This window comes from Schistocerca cancellata, chromosome 3, assembly GCF_023864275.1.
Source record: "Schistocerca cancellata isolate TAMUIC-IGC-003103 chromosome 3, iqSchCanc2.1, whole genome shotgun sequence".
Lineage (NCBI taxonomy): Eukaryota > Metazoa > Arthropoda > Insecta > Orthoptera > Acrididae > Schistocerca > Schistocerca cancellata.
In genome coordinates, this window is record NC_064628.1 from 71,990,939 (window position 1) to 72,018,123 (window position 27,185).

The 27,185-nt window shown below is 46.9% G+C and overlaps 1 protein-coding gene and 2 non-coding genes across 3 annotated transcripts in view; all 3 read right to left on the reverse strand.

Annotated features, from left to right (window-relative positions):
• Positions 1–460: 460 nt before the first annotated feature.
• Positions 461–27,185, reverse strand: part of LOC126176040 (cuticle protein 21-like) — a 39,636-nt gene continuing 12,911 nt past the window's right edge. The window contains exon 2 of the mRNA XM_049923172.1: positions 461–1,342. Within this exon, the coding sequence (XP_049779129.1) occupies positions 590–1,342 (753 nt within the window). The 3' untranslated portion in view covers positions 461–589. The remainder of the gene's footprint in view (positions 1,343–27,185) is intronic.
• On the reverse strand, positions 1,516–1,590 carry Trnat-ugu (transfer RNA threonine (anticodon UGU)). Its single transcript has one exon. It is a non-coding gene; the product is annotated as a tRNA-Thr (tRNA).
• Trnat-ugu (transfer RNA threonine (anticodon UGU)) lies at positions 16,837–16,911 on the reverse strand. Its single transcript has one exon. It is a non-coding gene; the product is annotated as a tRNA-Thr (tRNA).

Here is a 27,185-nt window from a genome sequence, read left to right on the forward strand (position 1 = left end):
CATTTGTAAAACGTATGTGTAATGTAAGCGCAGCTTGTGTGTGAACAGGCCCAACCCAATAAGTAATTCTTGCAAGTTGTGGCTAAAATGGCTCTGAGCGCTATGGGACTTAACATCTATGGTCATCAGTCCCATAGAACTTAGAACTACTTAAACCTAACTAACCTAAGGACATCACACAACACACAGTCATCACGAGGCAGAGAAAATCCCTGACCTCGCCGAGAATCGAAACCGGTAACCCGGGCGTGGGAAGCGAGAACGCTACCGCACGACCACGAGCTGCGGACATTGCCAGTTGTGTTGGTACTTTGTTTTGATGATGGGTTAGTTTCATGGTACTGGCAAACCTCAAACTTTTTGTGAATAAAGAAGAAATATTGTGGGATCTGTTTATTTCCTATACAGTATACATACTTGTAGATATAAATACGAGTCTTTGCCATAGTCGTCATCTTGCAAGAATACGGTGTGAAGATACGGTGCACAGAAGCGAACCCACTGCTGAAGGAAGAGGAGAAGTGCGAAAGCTGTAGGTTTTCATAATGGCTAACTCGCAGACTAGGAGCCCGCAGCGAAGATTGCGCGTTCAGCCGAAGAGTGCAGCCGCCTTGGCTTGCAGGTGGGCGACGGCGTCAGCGGCGCGGGCGGCGGCCACTTCGGGGGTGTCCAGCGGCACTCCCGAAGGTCCTATCACGAGGTTGGCGTAGCTGGTAGCAGAGGGTGGGCGTGCGGGGGCGCCGCGGCCGGTGGCAGAGGAGGCGGGCGGTGCGGGGGCGGTTCGGGCGGCCTGCTGGCCGTCCCGCGCCTCGGGGGCGGAGGCCGGGGGCGCGGGGGTGGCGGCGGCGGCGAGGGCGGCGGAGCGCGCGGCGGCGTCAGCCACGAAGGCGGCGTGGGCGGCGCGCGCCCGCATCACCTCGGGCGTGTCCTCCACGGGCCGCGCGGTGGCGGTCGGCAGGTTGGTGGCGGCGACGCGGAAGCCGTTCACCGGGTCGGAGACGTACTGCGCCGTCTGCAGCACGCCGTTGGCGTCCACGTAGGAGTAGCCGCCGGACACGGAACCGTCGAAGGCTCGCGTCTCGGACTTGGCCGACGGCCCGCCCTGGTAGCCGTAGCTGTACTGGCCCAGCTCGTCCTGCGCGTGGAACTGTGACGTCAGCGCGACGGGCGCGGCGGCGGGGAAGACGACGCCGGCGGGCGCCGAGGCGGCGTAGGATACGGCGGGCAGCCCGGCCAGGCTGCAGGGCACGCCGGCGCAGCGGAAGGCGTCCAGCGGCGCCGCGCCGCCAGCCAGGAAGCCGGGGGAGGCGACGCAGGCCGCCGTCACGGCGCTCAGCAGGACCTGCCGGGCGTACGTTTGCGTTCACATCGGGGACACTGCGCAACAATATCGTTTTCCTCTCCTTCCCGGACCAGCGTTATTGCGTCGCTAATTGTATAATTGATGACTAACTGAAACCCTCAGCTGCCAACAGGTGTTGTTACTATACCTCGATGTGGACAGCTGAAACTGTGTGCTCCGACCGGGACTCGAACCCGGGATCTCCTGCTTACATGGCAGACGCTCTATCCATCTGAGCCACCGAGAACACAGATGAATAGCGCGACTGCAGGGACTCACTCTCCCAACTGTTCACAATTCTACCTATGTAGTGTACCTTACAGACATTTGCCCATTCACCCATTACTCGCCCACGCTTTGGCGATTCCCGTAAGAGTTAGGGCAACCTGTGCGCATTCGCACGAATGGGCAAATGTCTGTAAGGTACATTACATAGGTAGAATTGTGGACAGTTGGGAGTGTGAGTCTCACGGGAAGCGTGCAAGGGATAAGTCACTGCAGTCGCGCGCTATTCGTCTGTGTCCTCGGTGGCTCAGATGGATAGAACGTCTGCCATGTAAGCAGGAGATCCCGGGTTCGAGTCCCTGTCGGGACACACATTTTCAGCTGTCCACATCGAGGTATACCAACAACACCTGTCGGCGGCTGAGGGTATCAGTTAGTCATCATTTATTCCAGGGAAAAGCTGCACGGTCATCTACAGTGTCTGTTCTTTCGAGAACAGTTACTGTCTTCAAATATATAATTGTATAATTCCCGTAGATAGGCCACGGTGTATTACACAGAGGAAGTGCATCAGAGTACATGTGGAATGCACAACATTCATATCAAGGCTACGCGATACTTAAGAGCTATGATGAACGCACGTTAGTCAGTACGCAAAGAGCGAAATCTGAAAGCGTACAAGTTAGACAAACTTTCTAGAGCAAGCATTCGTTATGAAGTGCCTGATTTTACCGCTATCCTGGAAAGTTGGACTCAAACTACACTACTGGCCATTAAAATTGTTACACCACGAAGATGCCGTGCTACAGACGCGAAATTTAACCGACAGGAAGAAGATGCTGAGACATGCAAATGATTAGCTTTTCAGAGCATTCACACAAGGTTGGCGCCGGTGGCGACACCTACAACGTGCTGACGTGAGGAAAGTTTCCAACCGATTTCTCATACGCAAACAGCAGTTGACCGGCGTTGCCTGGTGAAACGTTGTTGTGATGCCCCGTGTAAGGAGGAGAAATGCGTACCATCACGTTTCCGACGTTGATAAAGGTCGGATTGTAGCCTATCGCGATTCCAGTTTATCGTATCGCGACATTGCTGCTCGCGTTGGTCGAGATCCAATGACTGTTAGCAGAATATTGAATCGGTGGGTTCAGGAGGGTAATACGGAACGCCGTGCTGGACCCCAACGGCCTCGTATCACTAGCAGTCGAGATGACAGGCATCTTATCCGCATTGCTGTAACGGATCGGTGCAGCCACGTCTCGATCCCTGAGTCAACAGATGGGGACGTTCGCAAGACAACAACCATCTGCACGAACAGTTCGACAACGTTAGCAGCAGTATGGACTATCAGCTCGGAGACCACGGCTGCGGTTACCCTTGACGCTGCATCACAGACAGGGGCGCCTGTGATGGTGTACTCAACGACGAACCTGGTTGCACGAATGGCAGAACGTCATTTTTTCGGATGAATCCAGGTTCTGTTTACAGCATCATGATGGTCGCATCCGTGTTTGGCGACATCGCGGTGAACGCACATTCGAAGCGTGTATTCATCATCGCCATACTGGCGTATCACCCGGCGTGATGGTATGGGGTGCCATTGGTTACAGGTTTCGGTCACCTCTTGTTTACATTGACGGCACTTTGAACAGTGGACGTTACATTTCAGATGTGTTACGACCCGTGGCTCTACCCCTCGTTTGATCCCTGCGAAACCCTACATTTCAGCAGGATAATGCACGACCGCATATTGCAGGTCCTGTACGGGCCTTTCTGGATACAGAAAATCTTCGATTGTTGCCCTGGCCAGCACATTCTCCAGATCTCTCACCAACTCAAAACGTCTTGTCAATGGTGGCCGAGCAACTGGCTCGTCACAATACGTCAGTGACTACTCTTGATGAACTGTGGTATCGTGTTGAAGCTGCATGGGCAGCTGTACCTGTACACACCATCCGAGCTCTATTTGAGTCAATGCCCAGGCGTATCAAGGCCATTATTACGGCCAGAAGTGGCATCTATGCACCCAAATTGTGTGAAAATGCAATCACACGTCAGTTCTAGTATAATATATCTGTCCAATGAATACCAGTTTGTCTTCTGCATTTCTTCTTGGTGTAGCAATTTTAATGGCCAGTAGTGTATACTCTATGAAATCAGGAAGAGAAAGCTCAGAAATATTTAACGCGGCGTGGAAGGTTTATCGAAAACAGAGGTTAAGCATCAAAGAAGGGGGAGTGTTCGTAGCAATCGACGATGCTGCTGTCAAAAGTGACGCTCTCTGGTGGCTTGTTCCCGCGACGTGTGGCGAGCGGTGGCCAGAGACGGATCTTATCTTTCGTGACGGCGAGCAAATGCAGTGTGGAACCAGCCAACAGTATGGGCCGCCTCTAGCGGTTGTGTGAGAATTTTTCTCGTTGTGTCGCGGAGGAGTGCAGACAAGTATGTGAAAGTTGTGATAGGTTTTCGATCGCGCCGTTACGGGCACAGGTGTCCACTTCCATCTGTGCAGTGTTCTTTTAGGAGCGGAAGCTGATTATATTCCTCAGTGTTTTGCGTGTTTGGTTGTTAATAAGGGAAACTCCCCATCGCACCCACTCGCCCTCTCCCCTCAGAATTATTAGTAAAATTATCCAGTGGATAGCCCGTCAAAAGCTGAAGACAGATCAAACATGAAAACAGGAAGAAGGTGTACTGAACTGTGAAAAAAAGAGGCAAAATAGAAACAGTGAACAGTCCAAGCTCAAGATGTGCAACATCGAGCGAGGTGTCGAGGTTGTGTGGTCACGGTGTTGGACTGAAAATCCGTGTTCAAATCTCTCTCGTACCCCATACACTTTTTTTAACAATATTATGAACTTTCCGTCCGCCCATTGACGTGTCTGTTCTCCTTCTATAATTGTGGCATCTGTCATACTGTAATACGAGGTGCGGCTAGAAAAAAACCGGACTGATGCTGGAAAAAACATTTATTTACAATTATTTACAATTTCATGTTATCTCCTTCAATGTACTCTCCTCCTCGGTCTCTACACCGCTCCATACGAATTTTCCAGTGTTCATAGCAATGCTGCAGATCATTTTCGGTAAGTCCATGCATTACTTCCGTCGCTTTTTCTTTTACTGCTTCAACAGTCTCAAATCTAGTTCCTTTCAAAGCTGACTTGACTTTAGGGAAAAGAAAAAAGTCACAGGGGGCCAAATCAGGTGAGTAGGGTGGATGATCTAAGATGGGAATGTTGTGTTTTGCCAAAAACGTCTTCACTGACAACGCACTGTGAGCTGGGGCATTGTCTTGGTGAAGGATCCATGACTTTTTTCTCCACAAATCGTTCCGTTTTCTCCGTACTCGCTCACGTAGAGTAGCCAGGACGCTAATGTAGTAATGCTGATTCACTGTTTGTCCCTCTGGTACCCAATCAATGTCCACAATCCCTTTGATGTCAAAAAAAAAAACAATCATCATTGCCTTGAATTTCGATTTTGACATTCGTGCTTTTTTTTGTAGTGGAGAACCAGAAGTTTTCCAATGCATCGATTGGCGTTTAGTTTCGGGATCGTAAGTAAAAAACCACGATTCATCGCAAGTAATAAGATTTTGTAAGAAGGTGGGATCACTTTGAATGTTTTCCAGGATGTCAGAACAAATCATTCTTCGGCGTTCCTTCTGTTCAATTGTGAGACACTTTGGAACCATTTTTGAACACACTTTGTTCATGTTGAAACTTTCATGAAGAATCTGCCTAACACTTTCCTTGTCAACTCCTGTTAACTCAGACATTGCTCTGATTGTTAAACGGCGATCTTGTCGAACAAGTTTACCCATTTTTTCAATGTTTGCATCAGTTTTTGCTGACAGTGGTCTGCCAGTGCGAGTGTCATCACTGGCGTCTTCGCGGCCATCTTTAAATCGTTTAAACCACTCAAACACTTGTGTTCGCGATAAACAATCATCGCCGTACACTTGTTGTAACATTACAAACGTTTCACTTGCAGATTTTCCTAGTTTGAAACAAAATTTGATGTTAACACGCTGTTCTTTCTGTACACTCAACATTTTCCGACGCACAGACAAAACGTCAACTACTTAAAACAGACGCCACGGGCAGACTGAGTGCTGGAGGCAGATGAAACTCGAGCAGTAGGCGGAGCGAGAGTCACGTGACAGGCCACGCGACTTTCAGCCTTATTGCATTCGTTTTATTGTTTCACCAATACTAGTCCGGTTTTTTTCTAGCCACACCTCGTACATTGGTTATAAAATATGCGTCGTACGGTAAGGATATATTACCGTCGAAAGTAAATGTGATAAATAGTGGGAGCAGGTGAAATACTGCATACACCTCTCATAGAGATGAAAAAAAAAATAACTGTTGTGAATTATGTTACAACAGAGTAAATCAAGAGCCAAAACTTCCAAAACGGGACACAAGCGTCATAACATGTGTGTGTGTGTGTGAAATCTTATGGGACTTAACTGCTAAGGTCATCAGTCCCTAAGCTTACACGCTACTCAACCTAAATTATCCTAAGGACAAACACACACATCCATGCCCGAGGGAGGACTCGAACCTCCGCCGGTACTAGCCGCACAGTCTGTGACTGCAGCGCCCGAGACCGCTCGGCTAATCCCGCGCGGCGTCATAACATGTGGTATTTGTGTGGAACAAGCAGTATGCATACGTCTGGAGGTCCCTGCTTTACCCCCCTCCCCCCCCCCCCCCCACTTGTCGCACACGACCGAGACACAAATCTGAATACAGCGAGAACAGACACGTCAGTGACCGGGCGGACAGTTCATAATTTCGTGAAAAATGGGTGCAACTGAGATTCGAACAACCTCCCCCCCCCTTCATATCTCAGCACCGTGATCACAACCACGGAGCCATAGCCATTCAAATTCGCTCGATGTTGTACATCTCGAGCGTGGAGCGTTTACTCTTTCTACACTCCTGGAAATGGAAAGAAGAACACATTGACACCGGTGTGTCAGACCCACCATACTTGCTCCGGACACTGCGAGAGGGCTGTACAAGCAATGATCACACGCACGGCACAGCGGACACACCAGGAACCGCGGTGTTGGCCGTCGAATGGCGCTAGCTGCGCAGCATTTGTGCACCGCCGCCGTCAGTGTCAGCCAGTTTGCCGTGGCATACGGAGCTCCATCGCAGTCTTTAACACTGGTAGCATGCCGCGACAGCGTGGACGTGAACCGTATGTGCAGTTGACGGACTTTGAGCGAGGGCGTATAGTGGGCATGCGGGAAGCCGGGTGGACGTACCGCCGAATTGCTCAACACGTGGGGCGTGAGGTCTCCACAGTACATCGATGTTGTCGCCAGTGGTCGGCGGAAGGTGCACGTGCCCGTCGACCTGGGACCGGACCGCAGCGACGCACGGATGCACGCCAAGACCGTAGGATCCTACGCAGTGCCGTAGGGGACCGCACCGCCACTTCCCAGCAAATTAGGGACACTGTTGCTCCTGGGGTATCGGCGAGGACCATTCGCAACCGTCTCCATGAAGCTGGGCTACGGTCCCGCACACCGTTAGGCCGTCTTCCGCTCACGCCCCAACATCGTGCAGCCCGCCTCCAGTGGTGTCGCGACAGGCGTGAATGGAGGGACGAATGGAGACGTGTCGTCTTCAGCGATGAGAGTCGCTTCTGCCTTGGTGCCAATGATGGTCGTATGCGTGTTTGGCGCCGTGCAGGTGAGCGCCACAATCAGGACTGCATACGACCGAGGCACACAGGGCCAACACCCGGCATCATGGTGTGGGGAGCGATCTCCTACACTGGCCGTACACCACTGGTGATCGTCGAGGGGACACTGAATAGTGCACGGTACATCCAAACCGTCATCGAACCCATCGTTCTACCATTCGTAGACCGGCAAGGGAACTTGCTGTTCCAACAGGACAATGCACGTCCGCATGTATCCCGTGCCACCCAACGTGCTCTAGAAGGTGTAAGTCAACTACCCTGGCCAGCAAGATCTCCGGATCTGTCCCCCATTGAGCATGTTTGGGACTGGATAAAGCGTCGTCTCACGCGGTCTGCACGTCCAGCACGAACGCTGGTCCAACTGAGGCGCCAGGTGGAAAAGGCATGGCAAGCCGTTCCACAGGACTACATCCAGCATCTCTACGATCGTCTCCATGGGAGAATAGCAGCCTGCATTGCTGCGAAAGGTGGATATACACTGTACTAGTGCCGACATTGTGCATGCTCTGTTGCCTGTGTCTATGTGCCTGTGGTTCTGTCAGTGTGCATGTGATGTATCTGACCCCAGGAATGTGTCAATAAAGTTTCCCCTTCCTGGGACAATGAATTCACGATGTTCTTATTTCAATTTCCAGGAGTGTATTTTGCTTCTTTTTTTTCACAGGTCAGTACAACTTCTTCCTGTTTTCATGCTTGATCTGTGTTCAATTTTTGACGGGCCATGGTGTGCGGTGGGGAATTTGCCTTGTAAATGTCATCGGTTAGAGTTGCTACGCTCTACCAGCTGCAGCAAGTGTTCGTTGTTGTAGACCTGGGCCCGCTGACGACTTGTAAGGAGGCTGTTTAGGTTTTTATGTTGGTAACGCCACGTAGCGCTCTGTATGAAAATCACTGACTGTGCTGTGTGCAATCTGTGGTTGGTTGGCATTGTTGGAATATTCGCTTGTGTAGTGTTGGGCAGTACTGTGACTTAACAGCCATTGCACGCGCAATTGTTCGCGAACTCGTTGACGGGCTATCTTCAGTGCGACGCAGTACACGTTCTTCAAATTCGGGAGTGCGCCGTCGCCGTGGAGCACCACAGTCCTGCCTCCTCACGGTGAAGCTACCCGTTTCTCGTAGCCGTTGTGTAACTTGGGCAATCAGTTTGTGCGATGGAGTGTGACGGTGTGGGAAACGTTCGTGAGACAGCCGACTAGCAGCTCTTCGTTACCTCATACACAAGGAATATGTCTGTGTATTCCACAAACTTGTGCTGCACTATGTTTCCTTTATCGGTGATGCATGTTGTTGTTGTTGTTGTTGTGGTCTTCAGTCCTGAGACTGGTTTGATGCAGCTCTCCATGCTACTCTATCCTGTGCAAGCTGCTTCATCTCCCAGTACCTACTGCAACCTACATCCTTCTGAATCTGCTTAGTGTATTTATCTCTTGGTCTCCCTCTACGATTTTTACCCTCCACGCTGCCTTCCAATACTAAACTGGTAATCCCTTGATGCCCAAAACATGTCCTACCAACCGATCCCTTCTTCTAGTCAAGTTGTGCCACAAACTTCTCTTCTCCCCAATCCTATTCAATACCTCCTCATTAGTTACGTGATCTACCCATCTAATTTTCAGCATTCTTCTGTAGCACCACATTTCGAAAGCTTGTCCAAACTAGTTATCGTCCATGTTTCACTTCCATACATGGCTACACTCCATACAAATACTTTCAGAAACGACTTCCTGACACTTAAATCTATACTCGATGTTAACAAATTCCTCTTCTTGAGAAACGCTTTCCTTGCCGTTGCCAGTCTACATTTTATATCCTCTCTACTTCGACCATCATCGGTTATTTTACTCCCCAAATAGCAAAACTCCTTTACTACTTTAAGTGTCTCATTTCCTAATCTAATTCCCTCAGCATCACCCGACTTAATTTGACTACATTCCATTATCCTCGTTTTGCTTTTGTTGATGTTCATCTTATATCCTCCTTTCAAGACACTATCCATTCCGTTCAACTGCTCTTCCAAGTCCTTTGCTGTCTCTGACAGAATTACAATGTCATCGGCGAACCTCAAAGTTTTTATTTCTTCTCCATGGATTTTAATACCTACTCTTGTCCGCAGCTCGTGGTCGTGACGTAGCGTTCTCGCTTCCCGCGCCCGGGTTCCCGGGTTCGATTCCCGGCGGGGTCAGGGATTTTCTCTGCCTCGTGATGACTGGGTGTTGTGTGATGTCCTTAGGTTAGTTAGTTCTAAGTTCTAGGGGACTGATGACCATAGCTGTTAAGTCCCATAGTGCTCAGAGCCATTTGAACCATTTAATACCTACTCCGAATTTTTCTTTTGTTTCCTTTACTGCTTGCTCAATATACACATTGAATAACATCGGGGAGAGGTTACAACCCTGTCTTACTCCCTTCCCAACCACTGCTTCCCTTTCATGTCCCTCGACTCTTATAACTGCCATCTGGTTTCTGTAGAAATTGTAAATAGCCTTTTGCTCCCTGTATTTTACCCCTGCCACCTTTAGAATTTGAAAGAGAGTATTCCAGTCAACATTGTCAAAAGCTTTCTCTAAGTCTACAAATGCTAGAAACGTAGGTTTGCCTTTCCTTAATCTTTCTTCTAAGATAAGTCGTAGGGTCAGTATTGCCTCACGTGTTCCAGTATTTCTACGGAATCCAAACTGATCTTCCCCGAGGTCGGCTTCTACTAGTTTTTCCATTCGTCTGTAAAGAATTCGTGTTAGTATTTTGCAGCTGTGGCTTATTAAACTGATTGTTCGGTAATTTTCACATCTGTCAACACCTGCTTTCTTTGGGATTGGAATTATTATATTCTTCTTGAAGTCTGAGGGTATTTCGCCTGTTTCATACATCTTGCATAGGTATTGAAATGAAATGATCGTATGGCATTGTTGGCCGGTAGGCCCCATGCGGGGAAGTTCGGCCGCCGTACTGCAAGTCCTTGAACGCCACTTCGGCGACTTTTAGTCAATGCTGATGAAATGATGATGAAAGACACACAACACCCAGTCATCACGAGGCAGAGAAAATCCCTGACCCTGCCGGGAATCGAACCCGGGGCCCCGTGCGAGGGATGCTCGAACGCAACCGCATGACCACGAGCTGCGGACTGCATAGGTATTGACTCGGTCTCACAGCAAAGCGGACAATAAGTGACATCTGAGGATCGTTTGACGCAGTACCCGTCATCGTGTCTACCCTATTGCATATCAGGACAGGGAATTCCGAGACGTTTTTCTTGCCCTAAGCAGCCTTTGACGAGGTACACATCTGAATTGAAACTGTCGTTGAACGGAAACGATACGATTCCGAACATGGGTTCCTATTTAAAATACCCTCTACATGTCCTAGAAGTTTGTAACGGGAATTTCCGACCTCCCTGTACTGAGGGCATTGCACAGGTGCCGTTCGTGGCCAAATACAAGAGCGCATCCCGCAGGTTGGCTAATATCTGCATTTATGTCCAAGCAAGCATTTCTTGCCGTGTTTATATTTTTTGTCCAAGCCCTCTCCATACTCCGCAAGCCACTACACGATGGATCTGAAGGACACCTTGCGCTCCTGGTAGTCATTCCCTTTCCTGTTCCATTTGCAAATCGAGCGGAAAATAACTGTCTATATGACTCCGTACGAGACCTAATTTCTCTTATCTGCCTTCGCGTTCCTTACGCCAGATATTTGTTGGTGGCAGTAAGTTTGTTTTCCATTCTGTCGCAAAGGTTGGTTCTCTAAACTTTCTCAGTTGTGTTTCACGAAAAGAACGTCTTCTTTCCTCCAGCGATTCCCATTAGAGTCGACGTAGCATTTCCGTAATATACGAGTGTTGATCGAATGTGCCACAGAACGTTTCTGGAATGCTTCGATGTCTTCCTCACTGATGCAGTACAAATGTTCCGAAGGCGATAGATGAGGTACAGGCTTCTAGAATTCTCTCATTTGAACTGAAGTCGACCATTCCACTTCGTTACGACCGGCTCCACATGCTCGTTACAATTTATGTCGCTTTGCGACGTTGCGAAGAGGAGGAGATTAGTGTTTATCGTTCCGTCGAGAACGAGGTCGTTAGAAACGGAGCACAAGCTCGGATTAGGGAAGGACGAGGAAGAAAATCGACCGTGCCTTTCCAAAGGAACCATTCCGGCATTTGCCTGAAGCGATTTAGGGAAATCATGGAGAACCGAAATGACGATGGCCGGACCTGGGTTTGAATACGAGTCCATTGTGCTAACCACTGCGCCACCTCGCTCGTTGCAACGTTACGCCTATACATTTAAAAGGCATGACTGTGCTAGGCAACACACCACTAACACTGTGGTCGACCATGACAGGGTTGTTTCCTTACATGTCTTCATTAATTTACATGGTTCCAAATACAGAGCAAGCAGCTGTTCATCACACCAAATAGCAATTCTGTCAGAGTAATCTTGTATTCTCCCCCACAGACGTTTAAAAACGACACTGTCCCTTTACACTACAGCGTCATCAGCAGACAACAACAAGTTGCTGCTTACTGTATCCGTCAGATCATTTACGTATAGAGAGAATAAGAGTGGTCCTGTCACACTTCCCTACAGCACTCCTGACGATGCCTTTGTCTGATGAACACTCACCGTTCAGGACAACGTACTAGGTTCCTTTACTTACGAAGTCTTCGACTCACTTACATATCTGAGAAGCTTTTCCGTATGCTCGGACCTTCGTTAACAGTCTGCAGTGCGGCTCTGAGTAGCCTGCCTTCTGTCCTTTGTCCACGGTTCGCGGAATATCGTACGAGAAAGGGGCAAGCGAGGTTGCACATCTGCGATGCTGTCAAAATCCTTGTTGATTTGTGAATAGAAGTATTTCTGCCTGATGCAAATTTATTATATTCGACCTCAGGATATGTTCAAGAATGCTGCGGCAAACTGATGTTAAGGATACTGGGCTATAATTTTGCGGGTTCCTTCTCTTATGCTTTTCACATACGGGAGTCATCTGTGCTTTCTTCCAATCGTATGGGACTTCCCGCTGCGGGAAAGGTTCGCGACAAATGCAGCAAGCTAAGGATGGTACAGTGCCGAGAAGTACTTTCCGTAAAACCTAATTGGGTTTCGCCTTGTTTGTTTTCGGCTCCTTCAGCAGTTTTCCAATGCCAGGGGCGCCTGTTTCTATGTACACCTACTTCTACGTCCTCCATGAGAGAGTTTGTGCGGCGGTCAAACAATAGTACACTCCTGGAAATGGAAAAAAGAACACATTGACACCTGTGTGTCAGACCCACCATACTTGCTCCGGACACTGCGAGAGGGCTGTACAAGCAATGATCACACGCACGGCACAGCGGACACACCAGGAACCGCGGTGTTGGCCGTCGAATGGCGCTAGCTGCGCAGCATTTGTGCACCGCCGCCGTCAGTGTCAGCCAGTTTGCCGTGGCATACGGAGCTCCATCGCAGTCTTTAACACTGGTAGCATGCCGCGACAGCGTGGACGTGAACCGTATGTGCAGATGACGGACTTTGAGCGAGGGCGTATAGTGGGCATGCGGGAGGCCGGGTGGACGTACCGCCGAATTGCTCAACACGTGGGGCGTGAGGTCTCCACAGTAAATCGATGTTGTCGCCAGTGGTCGGCGGAAGGTGCACGTGCCCGTCGACCTGGGACCGGACCGCAGCGACGCACGGATGCACGCCAAGACCGTAGGATCCTACGCAGTGCCGTAGGGGACCGCACCGCCACTTCCCAGCAAATTAGGGACACTGTTGCTCCTGGGGTATCGGCGAGGACCATTCGCAACCGTCTCCATGAAGCTGGGCTACGGTCCCGCACACCGTTAGGCCGTCTTCCGCTCACGCCCCAACATCGTGCAGCCCGCCTCCAGTGGTGTCTCGACAGGCATGAATGGAGGACGAATGGAGACGTGTCGTCTTCAGCGATGAGAGTCGCTTCTGCCTTGGTGCCAATGATGGTCGTATGCGTGTTTGGCGCCGTGCAGGTGGGCGCCACAATCAGGACTGCATACGACCGAGGCACACAGGGCCAACACCCGGCATCATGGTGTGGGGAGCGATCTCCTACACTGGCCGTACACCACTGGTGATCGTCGAGGGGACACTGAATAGTGCACGGTACATCCAAACCGTCATCGAACCCATCGTTCTACCATTCCTAGACCGGCAAGGGAACTTGCTGTTCCAACAGGACAATGCACGTCCGCATGTATCCCGTGCCACCCAACGTGCTCTAGAAGGTGTAAGTCAACTACCCTGGCCAGCAAGATCTCCGGATCTGTCCCCCATTGAGCATGTTTGGGACTGGATGAAGCGTCGTCTCACGCGGTCTGCACGTCCAGCACGAACGCTGGTCCAACTGAGGCGCCAGGTGGAAATGGCATGGCAAGCCGTTCCACAGGACTACATCCAGCTTCTCTACGATCGTCTCCATGGGAGAATAGCAGCCTGCATTGCTGCGAAAGGTGGATATACACTGTACTAGTGCCGACATTGTGCATGCTCTGTTGCCTGTGTCTATGTGCCTGTGGTTCTGTCAGTGTGATCATGTGATGTATCTGACCCCAGGAATGTGTCAATAAAGTTTCCCCTTCCTGGGACAATGAATTCACGGTGTTCTTATTTCAATTTCCAGGAGTGTATGTCTGTACGATCCTTCCGCATAAAAGATTTTCTAAAGGCGAAATTTAAAATTCGGGTTTCCTCTTGCTGTCTTCTTCTGACGCCCCACTCTGGTCTGCGAGTGAGTTAACAGAAGCATTCGTCGCACTTAGTTACACTGCCGTTTGTGAAAAGTGCCACACCGAGAAGGAATTATCCGAATAACGCCAGACTTGGTGGAAGTGGCGACGGGTGTGCAAGAAATACGTGATACGTTTTGCAGCGAGATGGGGTACACGTAGGCCGAACAGAGCCCTCACATGTCAGCCCGACAGGATCGGTGTAGCGCCTAGTGGAGTCGGTGCAGAGCTGTCACACAAGGTGGAAACAATACAGTGACTGCCAGGGACTGCCACGGAACCGTATCGGCATGTGAGCGAGTTCGAACAGCGCAGGATGATCGGTTTCCGAGAACCGGGGTTGTCATACCGTGACATTTGGGATCGCACGGGGCATGCTGCTACTATACTGATGCGGATGTGGAAGCAGTGGATAGAGGAAGGTCGTACGCAGCGGCGAGCGGGAACTGGACCACGGAACATGACCACTAGAGTCCTGCATGACCGAGTAAGCGAGCACAAAATACGAGATGGGGCGAGCACACCCTAACTGGATAGGCTGCCCGCACTAGTTCTAGTGACCGAGCATAGAAGCCGTGACCGAATACGTAGCACGCAACTTCAAACACATTACACGTGTCATTATCCGTGTGAGACTGCAGCCAGTACGGGCTTCTCATTTGTGGTCTCTCTCGCTCTCTCTCTCTCTGCAATCATGCAGTGCGAGGAAACCAGTGCAGTAAGACGTAAGACTGAAATCAATGTTTACACATTGAAGAGACGGGAAGGTCTAAAAAGCCAAGTACGGAGCATATTTTTGGTGGTTGTAGACGAAAGCAGTGCGTCTACTCGATACGTATCGTGCATAAACTGCTCCACATTATTGTGTTTCCAATCGGGAACCACTCTTTTAAAGAAACACAGTTGCAAGAAACCTCACAAAGTTACAGCTCCTTCAGGAATACCGGCAGTAATAAAAAATAGTATTACAGCAAAGTGTGTTGCAATGTGTCCTATAGATATGAGACCTTTTAATGCTGTTTGCGGTGAAGGTTTTAGAGAACTAGGCCAAGAATTAATACATCTAGGTGCGCATTATGGAAAAGTTAACGTGGCAGATGTCATGCCACATCCCTATACTATAAGCAGATATGTCAAAGAACAAGCTGATGCAATACGAAACAGTATAATGGCTTCTGTTATTGCGGAAGTTATTAATAAAACATGTGCTGCTATAGCTGATATATGGACTGATTCGCATAATCAGGTACACTATTTGACGCTTACATCTCATTACATTAATACAGATTGGTCTCTTCTGATCAATGTTTTATTTACAACAAAATTCCCGAACGTTAGGAAGATGGGAGTAAATATTATAAACGAAAGTGCTCTATGAATTTAGCTGTGTAACGTACCCGTTCTTGGAAACGTTACTTTTGTATTAAAAGAAAGAGAGAGAGAGAGAGAGAGAGAGAGAGAGAGAGAGACAGAAATAGAGAGAGAGAGAGAGAGAGAGAGAGGGAGGGAGGCGTTGGATTTGTACAGTACAGAGCAGCGAGCCGTGGCGAGGCGAGTTGAGACGTCAGCGGCGACCAGTCATGCTCGGTTATCCGCGTGTCCGGAATCCGGACAACAGACATGGGGCGAGTACGTGACCGAGCCGAGTCGTATGGGGCCGGACACGAGCGGCTCGGTCCCCCCGTCAACAAGCGAGCCGTGGCCGGTCAAACATGGAGCGTTGCAGCACTCTAATGACCACACCACGGGATGACCGTCACATCTTGTCCGCATGGCCATTACGGACCGTACAGCGTCATCCACAGTGTTGGCTCGTCACTGGAGCAGTGCAACAGCTGTGAACTAGTCTGCATCGACGTTTCATCGCCGTCAGCTGCTGGTTGGACTGGTCGTACGCATACCATTACGTCAGCTTCCATTATCCAGAAGCCACAAACTCCTCCGACTGCAATGGGCACGTGAACACCGACACTGGGGTGCTGAGTGGCAACATGTAATCTTACCGGACGAGTCTCACTTCAACGTGTCAACACCTGATGGCCGCATCCGTGGCCGGTGGTACCGTGATGAGCGCAACCTGGAGGGCTGTATTGTGGAGCGGCATGGCGAACAAACACCAGGTGTGATGGTTTGAGGCGCCATTGGTTACAACAACCGATATCGACTCGTACGAGCCTGGCCGTCAAAGTCACTAGACCTCGATATTATTGAGCCCTAGTGGTCTACTTTGAGGAGAGGAGTGTTTAATCGCTATCCACGTTGCCTGAACGTGCCAGTATTTTGCAGCTAGAATGGTATAAGATTCCCTTGAAAACTATACAGGACCTGTATTCAAAAAATGGTTCAAATGGCTCTGAGCTCTATGGGACTCAACATCTTAGGTCATAAGTCCCCTAGAACTTAGAACTACTTAAACCTAACTAACCTAAGGACATCAAACACAACCATGCCCGAGGCAGGATTCGAACCTGCGACCGTAGCAGTCCCGCGGTTTCGGACTGCACCGCCAGAACCGCACGGCCACCGCGGCCGGCTCCGGACCTGTATTCATCCATTCCGAGATGACTGGAAGCTGTTTTGAAAGCCAACTGTTTTCGTACACCATATTAGGTACGGTAATGTGTTGTGCTTTCTGGTGTTTCCATATTTTTGACCAACCCCTGTATGTTGATGAAGCAACTCCATTGTCAGGCGCTGCGTGAACTATTTTGTAAATGAAATGGTAATTAAATGGACACCCTAGCTGTAAACAGGCGTTGATGTACTTCATTGGGGACATGTTGAAAATGTGTGCCCCGACCGAGACTCGAACCCGGGATCTCCTGCTTACATGGCAGACGCTCTATCCATCTGAGCCACCGCGGGCACAGACGGTAGTGCGTCTGCAGGGACTTATCCCTTGCACGCTCCCCGTGAGATCCACATTCCCAACATGTCCACACCACTACATTCGTAGTGCGCCTAATAGATGTTTGCCCATCATACTCATTACTCGTGGCAGATTAATCTACCAAGTACCGTACGAGTTCAGGCATAGCGCGTGCGTTCGCACAAGAAGGTCAATGGCCGGGAAGCCATATTTTAACTATATATGACGGTAGTATCTGTTCCCGAAAGAACAGTTACCGCGGATGACCATGTAGCTTTGATAGAAATGAAATGATAATTAAATGAAGTACATCAACGCCTGTTTGCAGCTAGGGTGTCCATTTAATTATCATTTCATTTCTATCAAAGCTGCATGGTCATCCACGGTAACTGCACTTTCGGGAACAGATACTACCGTCATATATAGATTTTGTAAATTACTTTTGAAGTTTCAAGAGAATACGTTCTGTGAAGTATCAATGCAACATGTTACATACTCGCACATACATCTCGCGAAATGATCATGACGAAATAATCAGAGAACTTAGAGCTCATACGGATATTTACCGTCAATCATTATGCCCGCGCGCCGTTCTTCCCCTTTTACTGCAATCAGTGCAATCAGTGCACGCATACTCCCCACGACGTTGGAACGTATCTCACTTCCTCTTCGCCCACGTGTGTGGTTCCAACATGACAGAACCCCATCCCATCGTGCATATCTTCCTTATGAACACATGCGTCAGATGGTCTCTGAAAGGTATATGGGAAATTGTGGCACTGACCTGACCGCACTTCATTTCTGCTGGCGTGATCTTGGTTACGGTCTTGTGTACGAGACATCTGTCACGGCCCAAGAAGATTTCGCTGCCCGTGGGATTATCGAACGACACTGGGATTACTAGAACGAGTACAGCAGGACTGTGGACGATGTCGTGTCCGCGTAGAAACTGGGGGCGTCATTTTGAACAACTGTCGTGAGTGTGTCAGCTTGTGCAAGCACTGCAGATAAATTACTGCAAAAATGTGTCCATTTGGAGTTTTATCACCGTCTGCAGACCAATGCTACGTTTGAAATTTTCCCACTTTTACTTTTGGTTAAGGACTTCCCCGTCTATGGATCCCTATGGATTAATACATTTTTGCTTTCCATCGTCCCTGAGAGTATACACCGTAAGTGACGCATCCCGTATATTCTAAGACTGACCTAAAAATCGTAAATAACCGCTCTAAAATCGTATCGATAATGAGGACGCCTCTACATTATAAATAAAAATTATCCTGATAAAAGGGTAAGTAAAAGCTCTTCTCCATTAGGCAACTCATGAAAGCAAGTATTTTCGTCATCCAGCTTGCTGCAATGGAAGCCATTGCGAGGTGCCGTTGCGAGATTCCTTTTTCTCCATGACGTACAGTGCTCAATAGAATTAGAGGCACATTACTTTGGGCTGACTGTTACTTTCTACTGAGCGATAATTGAGGTATGGATGTGTTACCAAATTAAACCTTTATCTTTCAAAAATTATCTAAACAGCAAAACATCTTACAGTCTTGTTCATTTACACAAAAAGAACTGAAATATTCGACAGATGTCAAAAACAAAGCTGAAACAATAATTCGTCCCGTCATTCTGGGTGATTTTGATTGAAATTTCGGAACTTTAATAACCTATACGCCCTTCGCGAGTGTTTATCACCGTATGACAGCTACGTGCCACGTTCCGTATAAGTCCACAGATGTTACCCGGTCGTACCCTGTGATACCGGACATTGAGAGTTCTTGGAGTGTCTGTGGTGGAACAGGGCAACCAGAAACATATCTGTCGAGCATGACTCATACATGCTTGGTGGGATTTACTTCGGAACTCACTGGTGGCATTTCCATTATTTTGAAGTCCAGGTTTCGCAAGATGCCCCTTCTGACATACACCACATGGGCCCTGTCATCATACTGCATGAAAAGGAATTCAGGGCCACTACCGTATGCAACGGCCACCACAACGTCCAACAGCATTCGTTCTACGTACTGCCTGGCGGCAAGGCGACCACGGACAACAATATCCATACGGTTTTAAATGAACATACCGTCATTTGACTGTATCGTTGTTTATTTAATTGCGACCCAGGTTTCGGCCTTTTATGCCATTTTCAAGTGATTCAATTTATGTCACTTGAAAGTAGTATAAATGCCGAAACGTGGGTGGTAATTAAATAAACAACAGTACAGTCAAATGGCAGTGAGTACATTTAAGAACTATTGTATGACTGTTGGTCAGCAACATCAAAAACTGTTTAATATCCGTATGGTAGCCGACACTGATGCCTCCCACACTGTCACGCAACCTAGGCGAATATATTTCTTGAACAACATTTGCCGCTTATCGTTCACTAAGGCGTCTCCACTAGAGATGGGGGATCCGCTCTTGAACTAATTCATAGAGTTGAATCTTTCAAAGGAGTGAACAATCAGTGATTCAGAAAAAAAGAACGGTAGCTCCAAACGTTTACCACGGCAGAGAGAGAGAGAGAGAGAGAGAGAGAGAGAGAGAGAGATGGAGCATATCAGCAGCGCCTCTGCTGGTCAGAGCACAGTGCACGCCACACAACACAGCCAGCGCCAGCCTCCGCCCTGCTTCTACCTTGGCTGCCTGCATTGTGCAGTGCCCCATTGGATTTTGTGTTTCACATATGCCGTGCCGTCTCTGTGCGTCCTCTGCCGCGTGCAGTGAGTGTCTGGCGCAGCTTAACTTGGCATCGCACTCTGTCGGCGATCGTTTCAGTCGCACGTCCTGCCCTCTGGGCAGTTGATGCGAGCAACAGGACAGAAAGCCACCTAGCGGATAACATAGGAACTACTTGCAACAACCTGCTCGCAAGGGAACAGACGATTTGTCTCGGAGCAGGTGAGTTCACCGCTCCCCCCACCCTCGGAACTCGCCCGCTGAACGCTCACCCCACTGTCTCGACTCTAGCCAGAGCGTTGAGCAAAGCGACCTGCTCGACTCAGCGCCTCTGCATCGGAGTTTGTCCCTACTGGATATTGTTCTTCGTAGTAATACCGCTATGTATATTACATTATTATGTTATGCAACATCAATTGTTTTTATTTTATTTTTATTTGTTTAAACTGATTAGATTAGGTTCCTGATGACTCCTCTTACTATAGGATTTTTATCATGGACACTCGAATTTACGCTTCAATTACGAGCGAACCGATAAAAGTATCGCAAAATGTGATACACCAATATTTTCCTTGTTTTATTCTGCGTAAGGCTATATGCAGCACTTTCGTTTTACAGTCAAATTTATATATTTTTTTCTTATTCTGGTACGGATTTTGCGATTTTAGGCGTCTTCGGAAGGAAACGTTCACTTTAAAAATATATGGCTTGCGATGTATTTGTATGAGGTTAATGAAATTTTAATACATTATAGCCAAATATATTGTTAATGTAATTCTCAAGTTACAACATTTTCCGATCACCCAAAAAACCACGATAGTGCAAAATAAATCAATAATCAAAAACTTTGTCATATCGTGGAAATTTCAATAAACAATACAAAATTCTTACTCATTATCTGTGTTACTTCAAAATAGGATCAAATAAGATCAAAATACAGGTATAGTACTGGAATAAACCAAGTTTAAAGGGCAATGTGCCTTCCATTTATTTTCTATTGTAAATGAGTGGTGAATCATGAAAAAGAGCTAATTCATTTCAGGGAGTGAACAGTTCTGATCCAATCTCTGAAAAGAACAGTTTTGCCCATCTCTAGTCTCCACACAGGAACATGGCCATTATCTTGGTTCTGAGGAAACCTGGACTCATCTGTGAATAAGACGTTTCGCCAGTGACGAAGGTGTCAGTAGACATGGCAACGGCAGAACTGAAGGTGAGCTGCTGGATGTTATCAAGGGGGAGCTCAGGTGGTAAGGTCCTCTCTAGTAACCTGTTCACTAGCGTCTGATGGGACACAGTACCTCAAGTGGTCTTTCTGAGATCGTCTTGCAGTGCTCTGGCGGTACCGTACTTCACGGACTATAGGACGCACCTTTTCCTTCGAAAAATTGCCTTCAAAATTCAGGTGGGTCTCGAAATTAATATAGAAACGTCCCGTGTTTGATTTAAAATTCCCGTCAGTCTTAGAAATGAAATGTTCATATATTCGATGCCGAAAGAAACATATCTCTGTCTGGCAACACTGGATTCAACCGACAGCAGCAGTACACCGACATGACGAACATGAGTAGTTGGGATTCACAAGCTTGCCAACACAGTCTCACAATCCCAGAACACTGTCTAGCCTATAATGCATCATTGCATCCTAGTGAACTTGAAAGTTATTTGTATTATAGGCAACCGCAATATTTTTGTTAATAGCTAGTTTCGTAATGGGAAAAAAATTAAAGGTACTCATATCATGCAGGCCATAAATTGAGAGTAATAGCATGTGCAGAAGAACAGGAAAACAGAGCAACTCAGCGGCGTATTAGCCCTGACCAACAGAAAAATAACCATTCGCGATTGGCGGACTATTAAAGAAGAAATCAAGAAAATGAGGAAGACTAAGCATGCAAACAGAAGACTGAACCCAAAATGGCCAAAACTAGAATATGACTTATTGAAATGGATTCAAGTACACCGTCAAAATGACATTGGAAATAACGCAAGAATGATTCAAATAAACGCTCGGAAGCTAGCGCTACAGTGGAACTTACCAGGCTTTAAGGGCTTAAGTGGTTGGTACTACATGTTTATGAAGCTTCATGGAATTGACATGTGAACCAAAACCAAAATATCTCAGGAAATGCCACAAGAATATGAAAATATTATCTGTCCATCGCTTTATTTTGCAATATCGAAAGAAAACCGGTGTGGAACTAAACGAAATAGCGAATATGGGCGAAAAACCTATGACGTTTGATGTGCCGAATAACAGAACTGCTGCCATGAAAGGTGTTACAATTTTAAGTACAAAAACAAGCGCACATGAAAAAAACGCTCTACGCTGCTGTCCTTTTATGTTGTGCTGACGGTACTAAATTCAATGATCATTATCAAGCGCAAAACAATGCATAAACCTTCTGAAAGGAGTTGTTGTTCATCTACATGACAAGGGTTGGATAGACGAGGTTGTTATGAAATTACGGTTTAACAGAGTGTGGGAGAGAAGGAAAGGTAGTTTATTGAAGAAGAGTTCTCTTCTTCTGCTATATCAGTTTAGAAGTCATCTGACAAATTCTGTGAAAGAGAAATCGGGACAGGGAAATAAAGAGCTTGCTGTTATTCCGGGAGGACTGACTTTACAGTTGCAACCTTTTCATAGCTCGACAAATAAACCGTTTGAAGTGTATATGAGAGAGGAATGGAACAAATGGATGATGGATGAAATCCAGCAAGAATTCACGCCGAAGGGAGCTTTAAAACGGCTTTTAATCAAACAGGTGTGTCAATGGACGAAACAGTAGTTGTCTCGAGTGAAAGAAGACATTATTATTAAATCTTTCAAGAAGTGCGGTCTAAGTAACGCTCCCGATGGTAGCGAAGGCTATCTTATATGTGAAGAGGACAACAACAATGACGAAAAGGAAGAACAAAAAGAAGAAGAAAGTTCAGATGACGATTTCCAGGGATCTTAAAGGTAGGGTCCGTTTTATGAACTAGCAATTTCTTTAGTCTGAGTTTGCAGTCTAATGATGAAAATGGTAAAATGTTATTTTAAAAAACTGATTAAAAATTGACATGAATCTTATAGTCCGTAGCACCTTATAGACCGTAAAATACGGATACGTACGGCGCCGCAACACACACGTGACCAGATATTGGTCTCCACGTGGGGTTGTAATGCGTCGTTGACTATGTCCTTATCGCCTTTTGTGCTGACAACACCCTGTAGCGTTCCACAACCTACGGATGACAGATGGAGAGATATTGTTATCCGCAGCAACACGACGGTAAGCTCATCCTTCTTGAACCACACTGCCCTTGCATCTTTCACTTCACTGAGACGTCGCACTTGTAACGGAACATATTAAAGGCTTTACTGTACCGAAGTATATGATACCCTCCAAATTCAACCAGTTTAACGAGTATTTATGATCATAGAAAAGTTATTGTGTATGTTAACAATGATTGCATAACATGTCTGCATAAACAGTCAACCCATTAAATTATACTGAGTAACTGACCCACACAAAAGTTTATATCACTTGATCACTGATACAGCAAATGTCATCATGTAAAAACACTAAGTTCATCTTAAATAATTAATATGAAGTACGAAAAATAGTGGCCAACTTAGGTATTTTGGATCTCCTTAAATAAAAATCACCCAGTGAAACCTATTTGTTCACTAGGAGCGTTTTCACTCAGTATTCACGTAAGCAATCCTATTTTAGACGAAAACCAATGTAATTCTTAATAATTCATGTTATTTACTTATTTATGCAAATTAGAGAAGGCAATTGACAAACTTCTAAAAAACGGCCTTTTTGTAACAAAGAATTATTCTGTCAAGTCAACAAATCTGTCTGTCATTTTAATAACATGTTAAATTATGTCACTCGATGCAAATTAATAACTTTTCTGCACAAATTATGATAACAGATGTACATGTGACTTGTAAACTATATCTATTTTTAGTAGTTCTTTGACAATGTTATAAATACAAGCAGCAAGAACGGTCGGGAGGCAGTCGGAATGTCACTTTGGTAAAGTGTGTTTGTGTGTTATTGTTTGAGGTGGATAAACAATGCAAAGAACATGTAAAGGAAGTACTACTTTGTGTTGTGTCATGGTCTTTGGTGGACAGTGGAATTAAGATGGCCACCAGAGTAATAAATATTTGAAGTTTACATATTTGTGGGTTTCGCTCGTTCTTTATCATCAAAAGCATATAGAAAACACGGGACCTCATGTTTTTAACCCTACACAACCAGATTTAGAGCCAGCATCAGCATCGAGACACAACAGCGATCCAGCAAGTAGCAGCGATTACCACAACGCAATGCATTTTAATGGCGCCAACCTAACATCAAGTGCAAACAAGCTCCGTAAATGAGAGTGAAATAGTGCGATTATAGCAATTAGCTATATCTACGACTAGGCGACCATTACACACTGCATGTACCCAGTTGAATGCAACGTCCACAAATGGCAACTGCCGTCTGTGCACATCACTAGAGAGCACTTGAACAGTGGTTCTCAATTCTTCTGAGGGGTCACCTAATGCTGTAATGTATAACTCAACCGATAGTGGGCGTATGACTTTAGTTGTTGCAAACACTGAAAGCGAAGATCTCAGGCTGTGTAGTAAGACACAGGTACCGCACGCATCAAAATAGATTTAACGTACCATACAGTGGTGTACCAACACGGACTGTATAACGAACCGCAAGAAACAAAGTACCACTGACGCCATGTAACACAGAGAAAGAACAGTGGTCGCAATAAAATTCTGACCGACAGGGAGCGTGAGCGACTGTCAGGCCTTGTCAATGTCAGTCGGCTTCAAAACCGACACGAATTTCTGCTGTCAATAAATGTAGGTCCATCTCAACCGGTTTCCGAGCGACCGTTGCGAAGGGAACTACATGCAGTGGATACTTGGAGTCGAGCCCCTCACATATGGGCATAACATTTCTTTATTCTTCTTGAAGCATCTGCTCTCGGAATATTAAGCATTTTGACGACGCACAACACCTTTGTTGTGAGTTACCTGAGTTTATTGCTCATTTCTGTGACGATCTCGCACTGACTGAACTACTATTTGAGGAACTGCGTTGCTATTCTTTGAATTTCAATTTTCCTGTTAAAGCAGTGTAGTATATGTAACATACCAATTGCACTGAAACAAGCGGTCTCGTTTGTGGATAAATTAGTCTTCCATTAACTCTCTAATCTAAAATTCTGGTTTCAACCCTGTAACTAATGATCCATTTTAAAATACTACATACGGATTCCATTAAAGTTCCGCGGTTACGACAGATTCCGGTGATCCATAACCGAGTTAACTCATACTTTTATGATTGTTTTAAGCAATATAAATTGTGTTTCATGTTGATAGGTTGGGCTGTCACTCATGAAAGCAACATTGATAATCTGGTTGGCTTCCTGTGTATCACAACAATTACCTGAAGAAGTGAACAGACCGTAAACAACTAGGCATTCTCAAAAGAGCCCCAGAGAACTGCTGACGTTACCTGCGAGTAAAGTAAATGCAATATGTTGCTGCAGTCACATTACGTGTTGCTAGGCGTGTGGAAGATGTGGGGACAGGAAATGATCACAAGTAAAGAACTTGTCCGGAGACGAGACACAACAATACCCATGAAAACATTGTTTTCCAGTATGTCACGTTTGGTTGAGACAGAGTAAATATAATGTGAAACGCCACTTTCGTCCGCACATCGGAGCTTCCGTGGCGTATCGCTAAATCTTATTCGCGGCCTCGGTCAGGCTCTATGCGCTTCTGGCTATAAACGGCGCACCAAACAAACTATGTGATGTGCTGCTTCGCAGATATAATCGGAAACGTTCTTTGGCGGACTAGGGGTAATTCCCTGCACTGCTGCACGCGTGACGTTAGTTTCGTGAAGGATCGTCAGCCTCGCTTTGACCAGCGAGCCAGCTTTTCCTCATCACTCCAACGTCAATAATCGAAGCCCTGTGGTAATCCAGTCTTCCTATTAGCTTGATGCTGCTCGCCTCGAAATTCTCTCTCACGCTAACCTCTTTGTCCCAGAGTAGCACCTACACCTTACTTCCTCAATTATTTATTGGATGTATTCCAATCTCTGTCTTCCTCTAGTACCACATCGTCCTGTCCCTTCTCGTCAGGGTTCTCCCTATGTTCCTTTCCTCACCGATTCTCTGGAAAGCAACTCATTCCTTACCTTACCAGTCCACCTAATTTTCAAGCTTCTGTTTCGCCAAATCTAAAACACTTCGATTCTCTTCTTTTCCGATTATTCCGCAGGTCTTGATTCACAAGCGTGCACCCCTGTGCTCCAAAAGCCCATTCTCAGTAATTTCTTCCTCAAATTAAGGTCAATGTTTGATACCTGCGGACATCATTTGGTCAGGAAATCCTTGTTTGCTGGGGCTAGTTTGCTTTAGCCTTCACTTCGTGGTCCCCAAGTTCGATGTTAAGATTCTCGCTATTCTCAGTTCGGCTGGTTGTCATTATTTTCGCCTTTTTCCCGCTCACTCTCAGTCCACGTTCTGTACTGATGAGACTGTTCATTCCATTCAACAGATCCTGTGATTATTCATCACGTCCAATGATGACAGTAGCGTAATCACCGAATGTTATCATTGATATCCTTTCGCCCTGAATTTTAATCCCACTCTTTAACCTTTATTTTAATCCCATCACTGCTTCTTCGATGTATCGATTGAACACTAGGGGTGGAAGACTGCATCCTGTCTTATACCCTTTCTTATCCGAGTAAAACAGAGTAGGGGTTTGATAAAAAAAATGTCATACAAATAAATAATAGTAATAATGAATATAAAATATCCAACATTCCACATAACTCCTTCAGTTTATGTATTTTTCCCTTCTTCTTTCCTTTCTAGAAATACTTACCCCCGCAAGCTATGCATAGCACAATACTAGCACCTCTTCCTCTTTCTGAGGTCAACATCTCATTCATTATGGAGGGACGCTGACTCAGTTTTTCAGGATAGCAAATGGGAAGTTGCAGTACAGAAAATGGCCTAGAGATCACCAGTGTGTGTGTGTGTGTGTGTGTGTGTGTGTGTGTGTGTGTGTGTGCAGTGTTATTGTGGTGTCACCGCCAGACACCACACTTGCTAGGTGGTAGCCTTTAAATCGGCCTCGGTCCGTTAGTATACGTCGGACCCGCGTGTCGCCACTATCAGTGATTGCAGACCGAGCGCCGCCACACGGCAGGTCTAGAGAGACTTCCTAGCACTCGCCCCAGTTGTACAGCCGACTTTGCTAGCGATGGTTCACTGACAAAATACGCTCTCATTTGCCGAGACGATAGTTAGCATAGCCTTCAGCTACGTCATTTGCTACGACCTAGCAAGGCGCCATTACCAGTTACTATTGATGCTGTAAAACATGTACCGTCAAGAGCGATGTTCACCAATTATGAATTAAAGTTAAGTATTCCACAGCTACGTCCTTTTTTGCTAGTCTCATTCCCTTGACCTGTTCCAGACCTCACGCCAGCCTGCGTGAGCTAAAACGCGTGCCTTTCGGCTTCCTCTCATAGTGGGTTGGCTCTCTTGCCAATCCACAA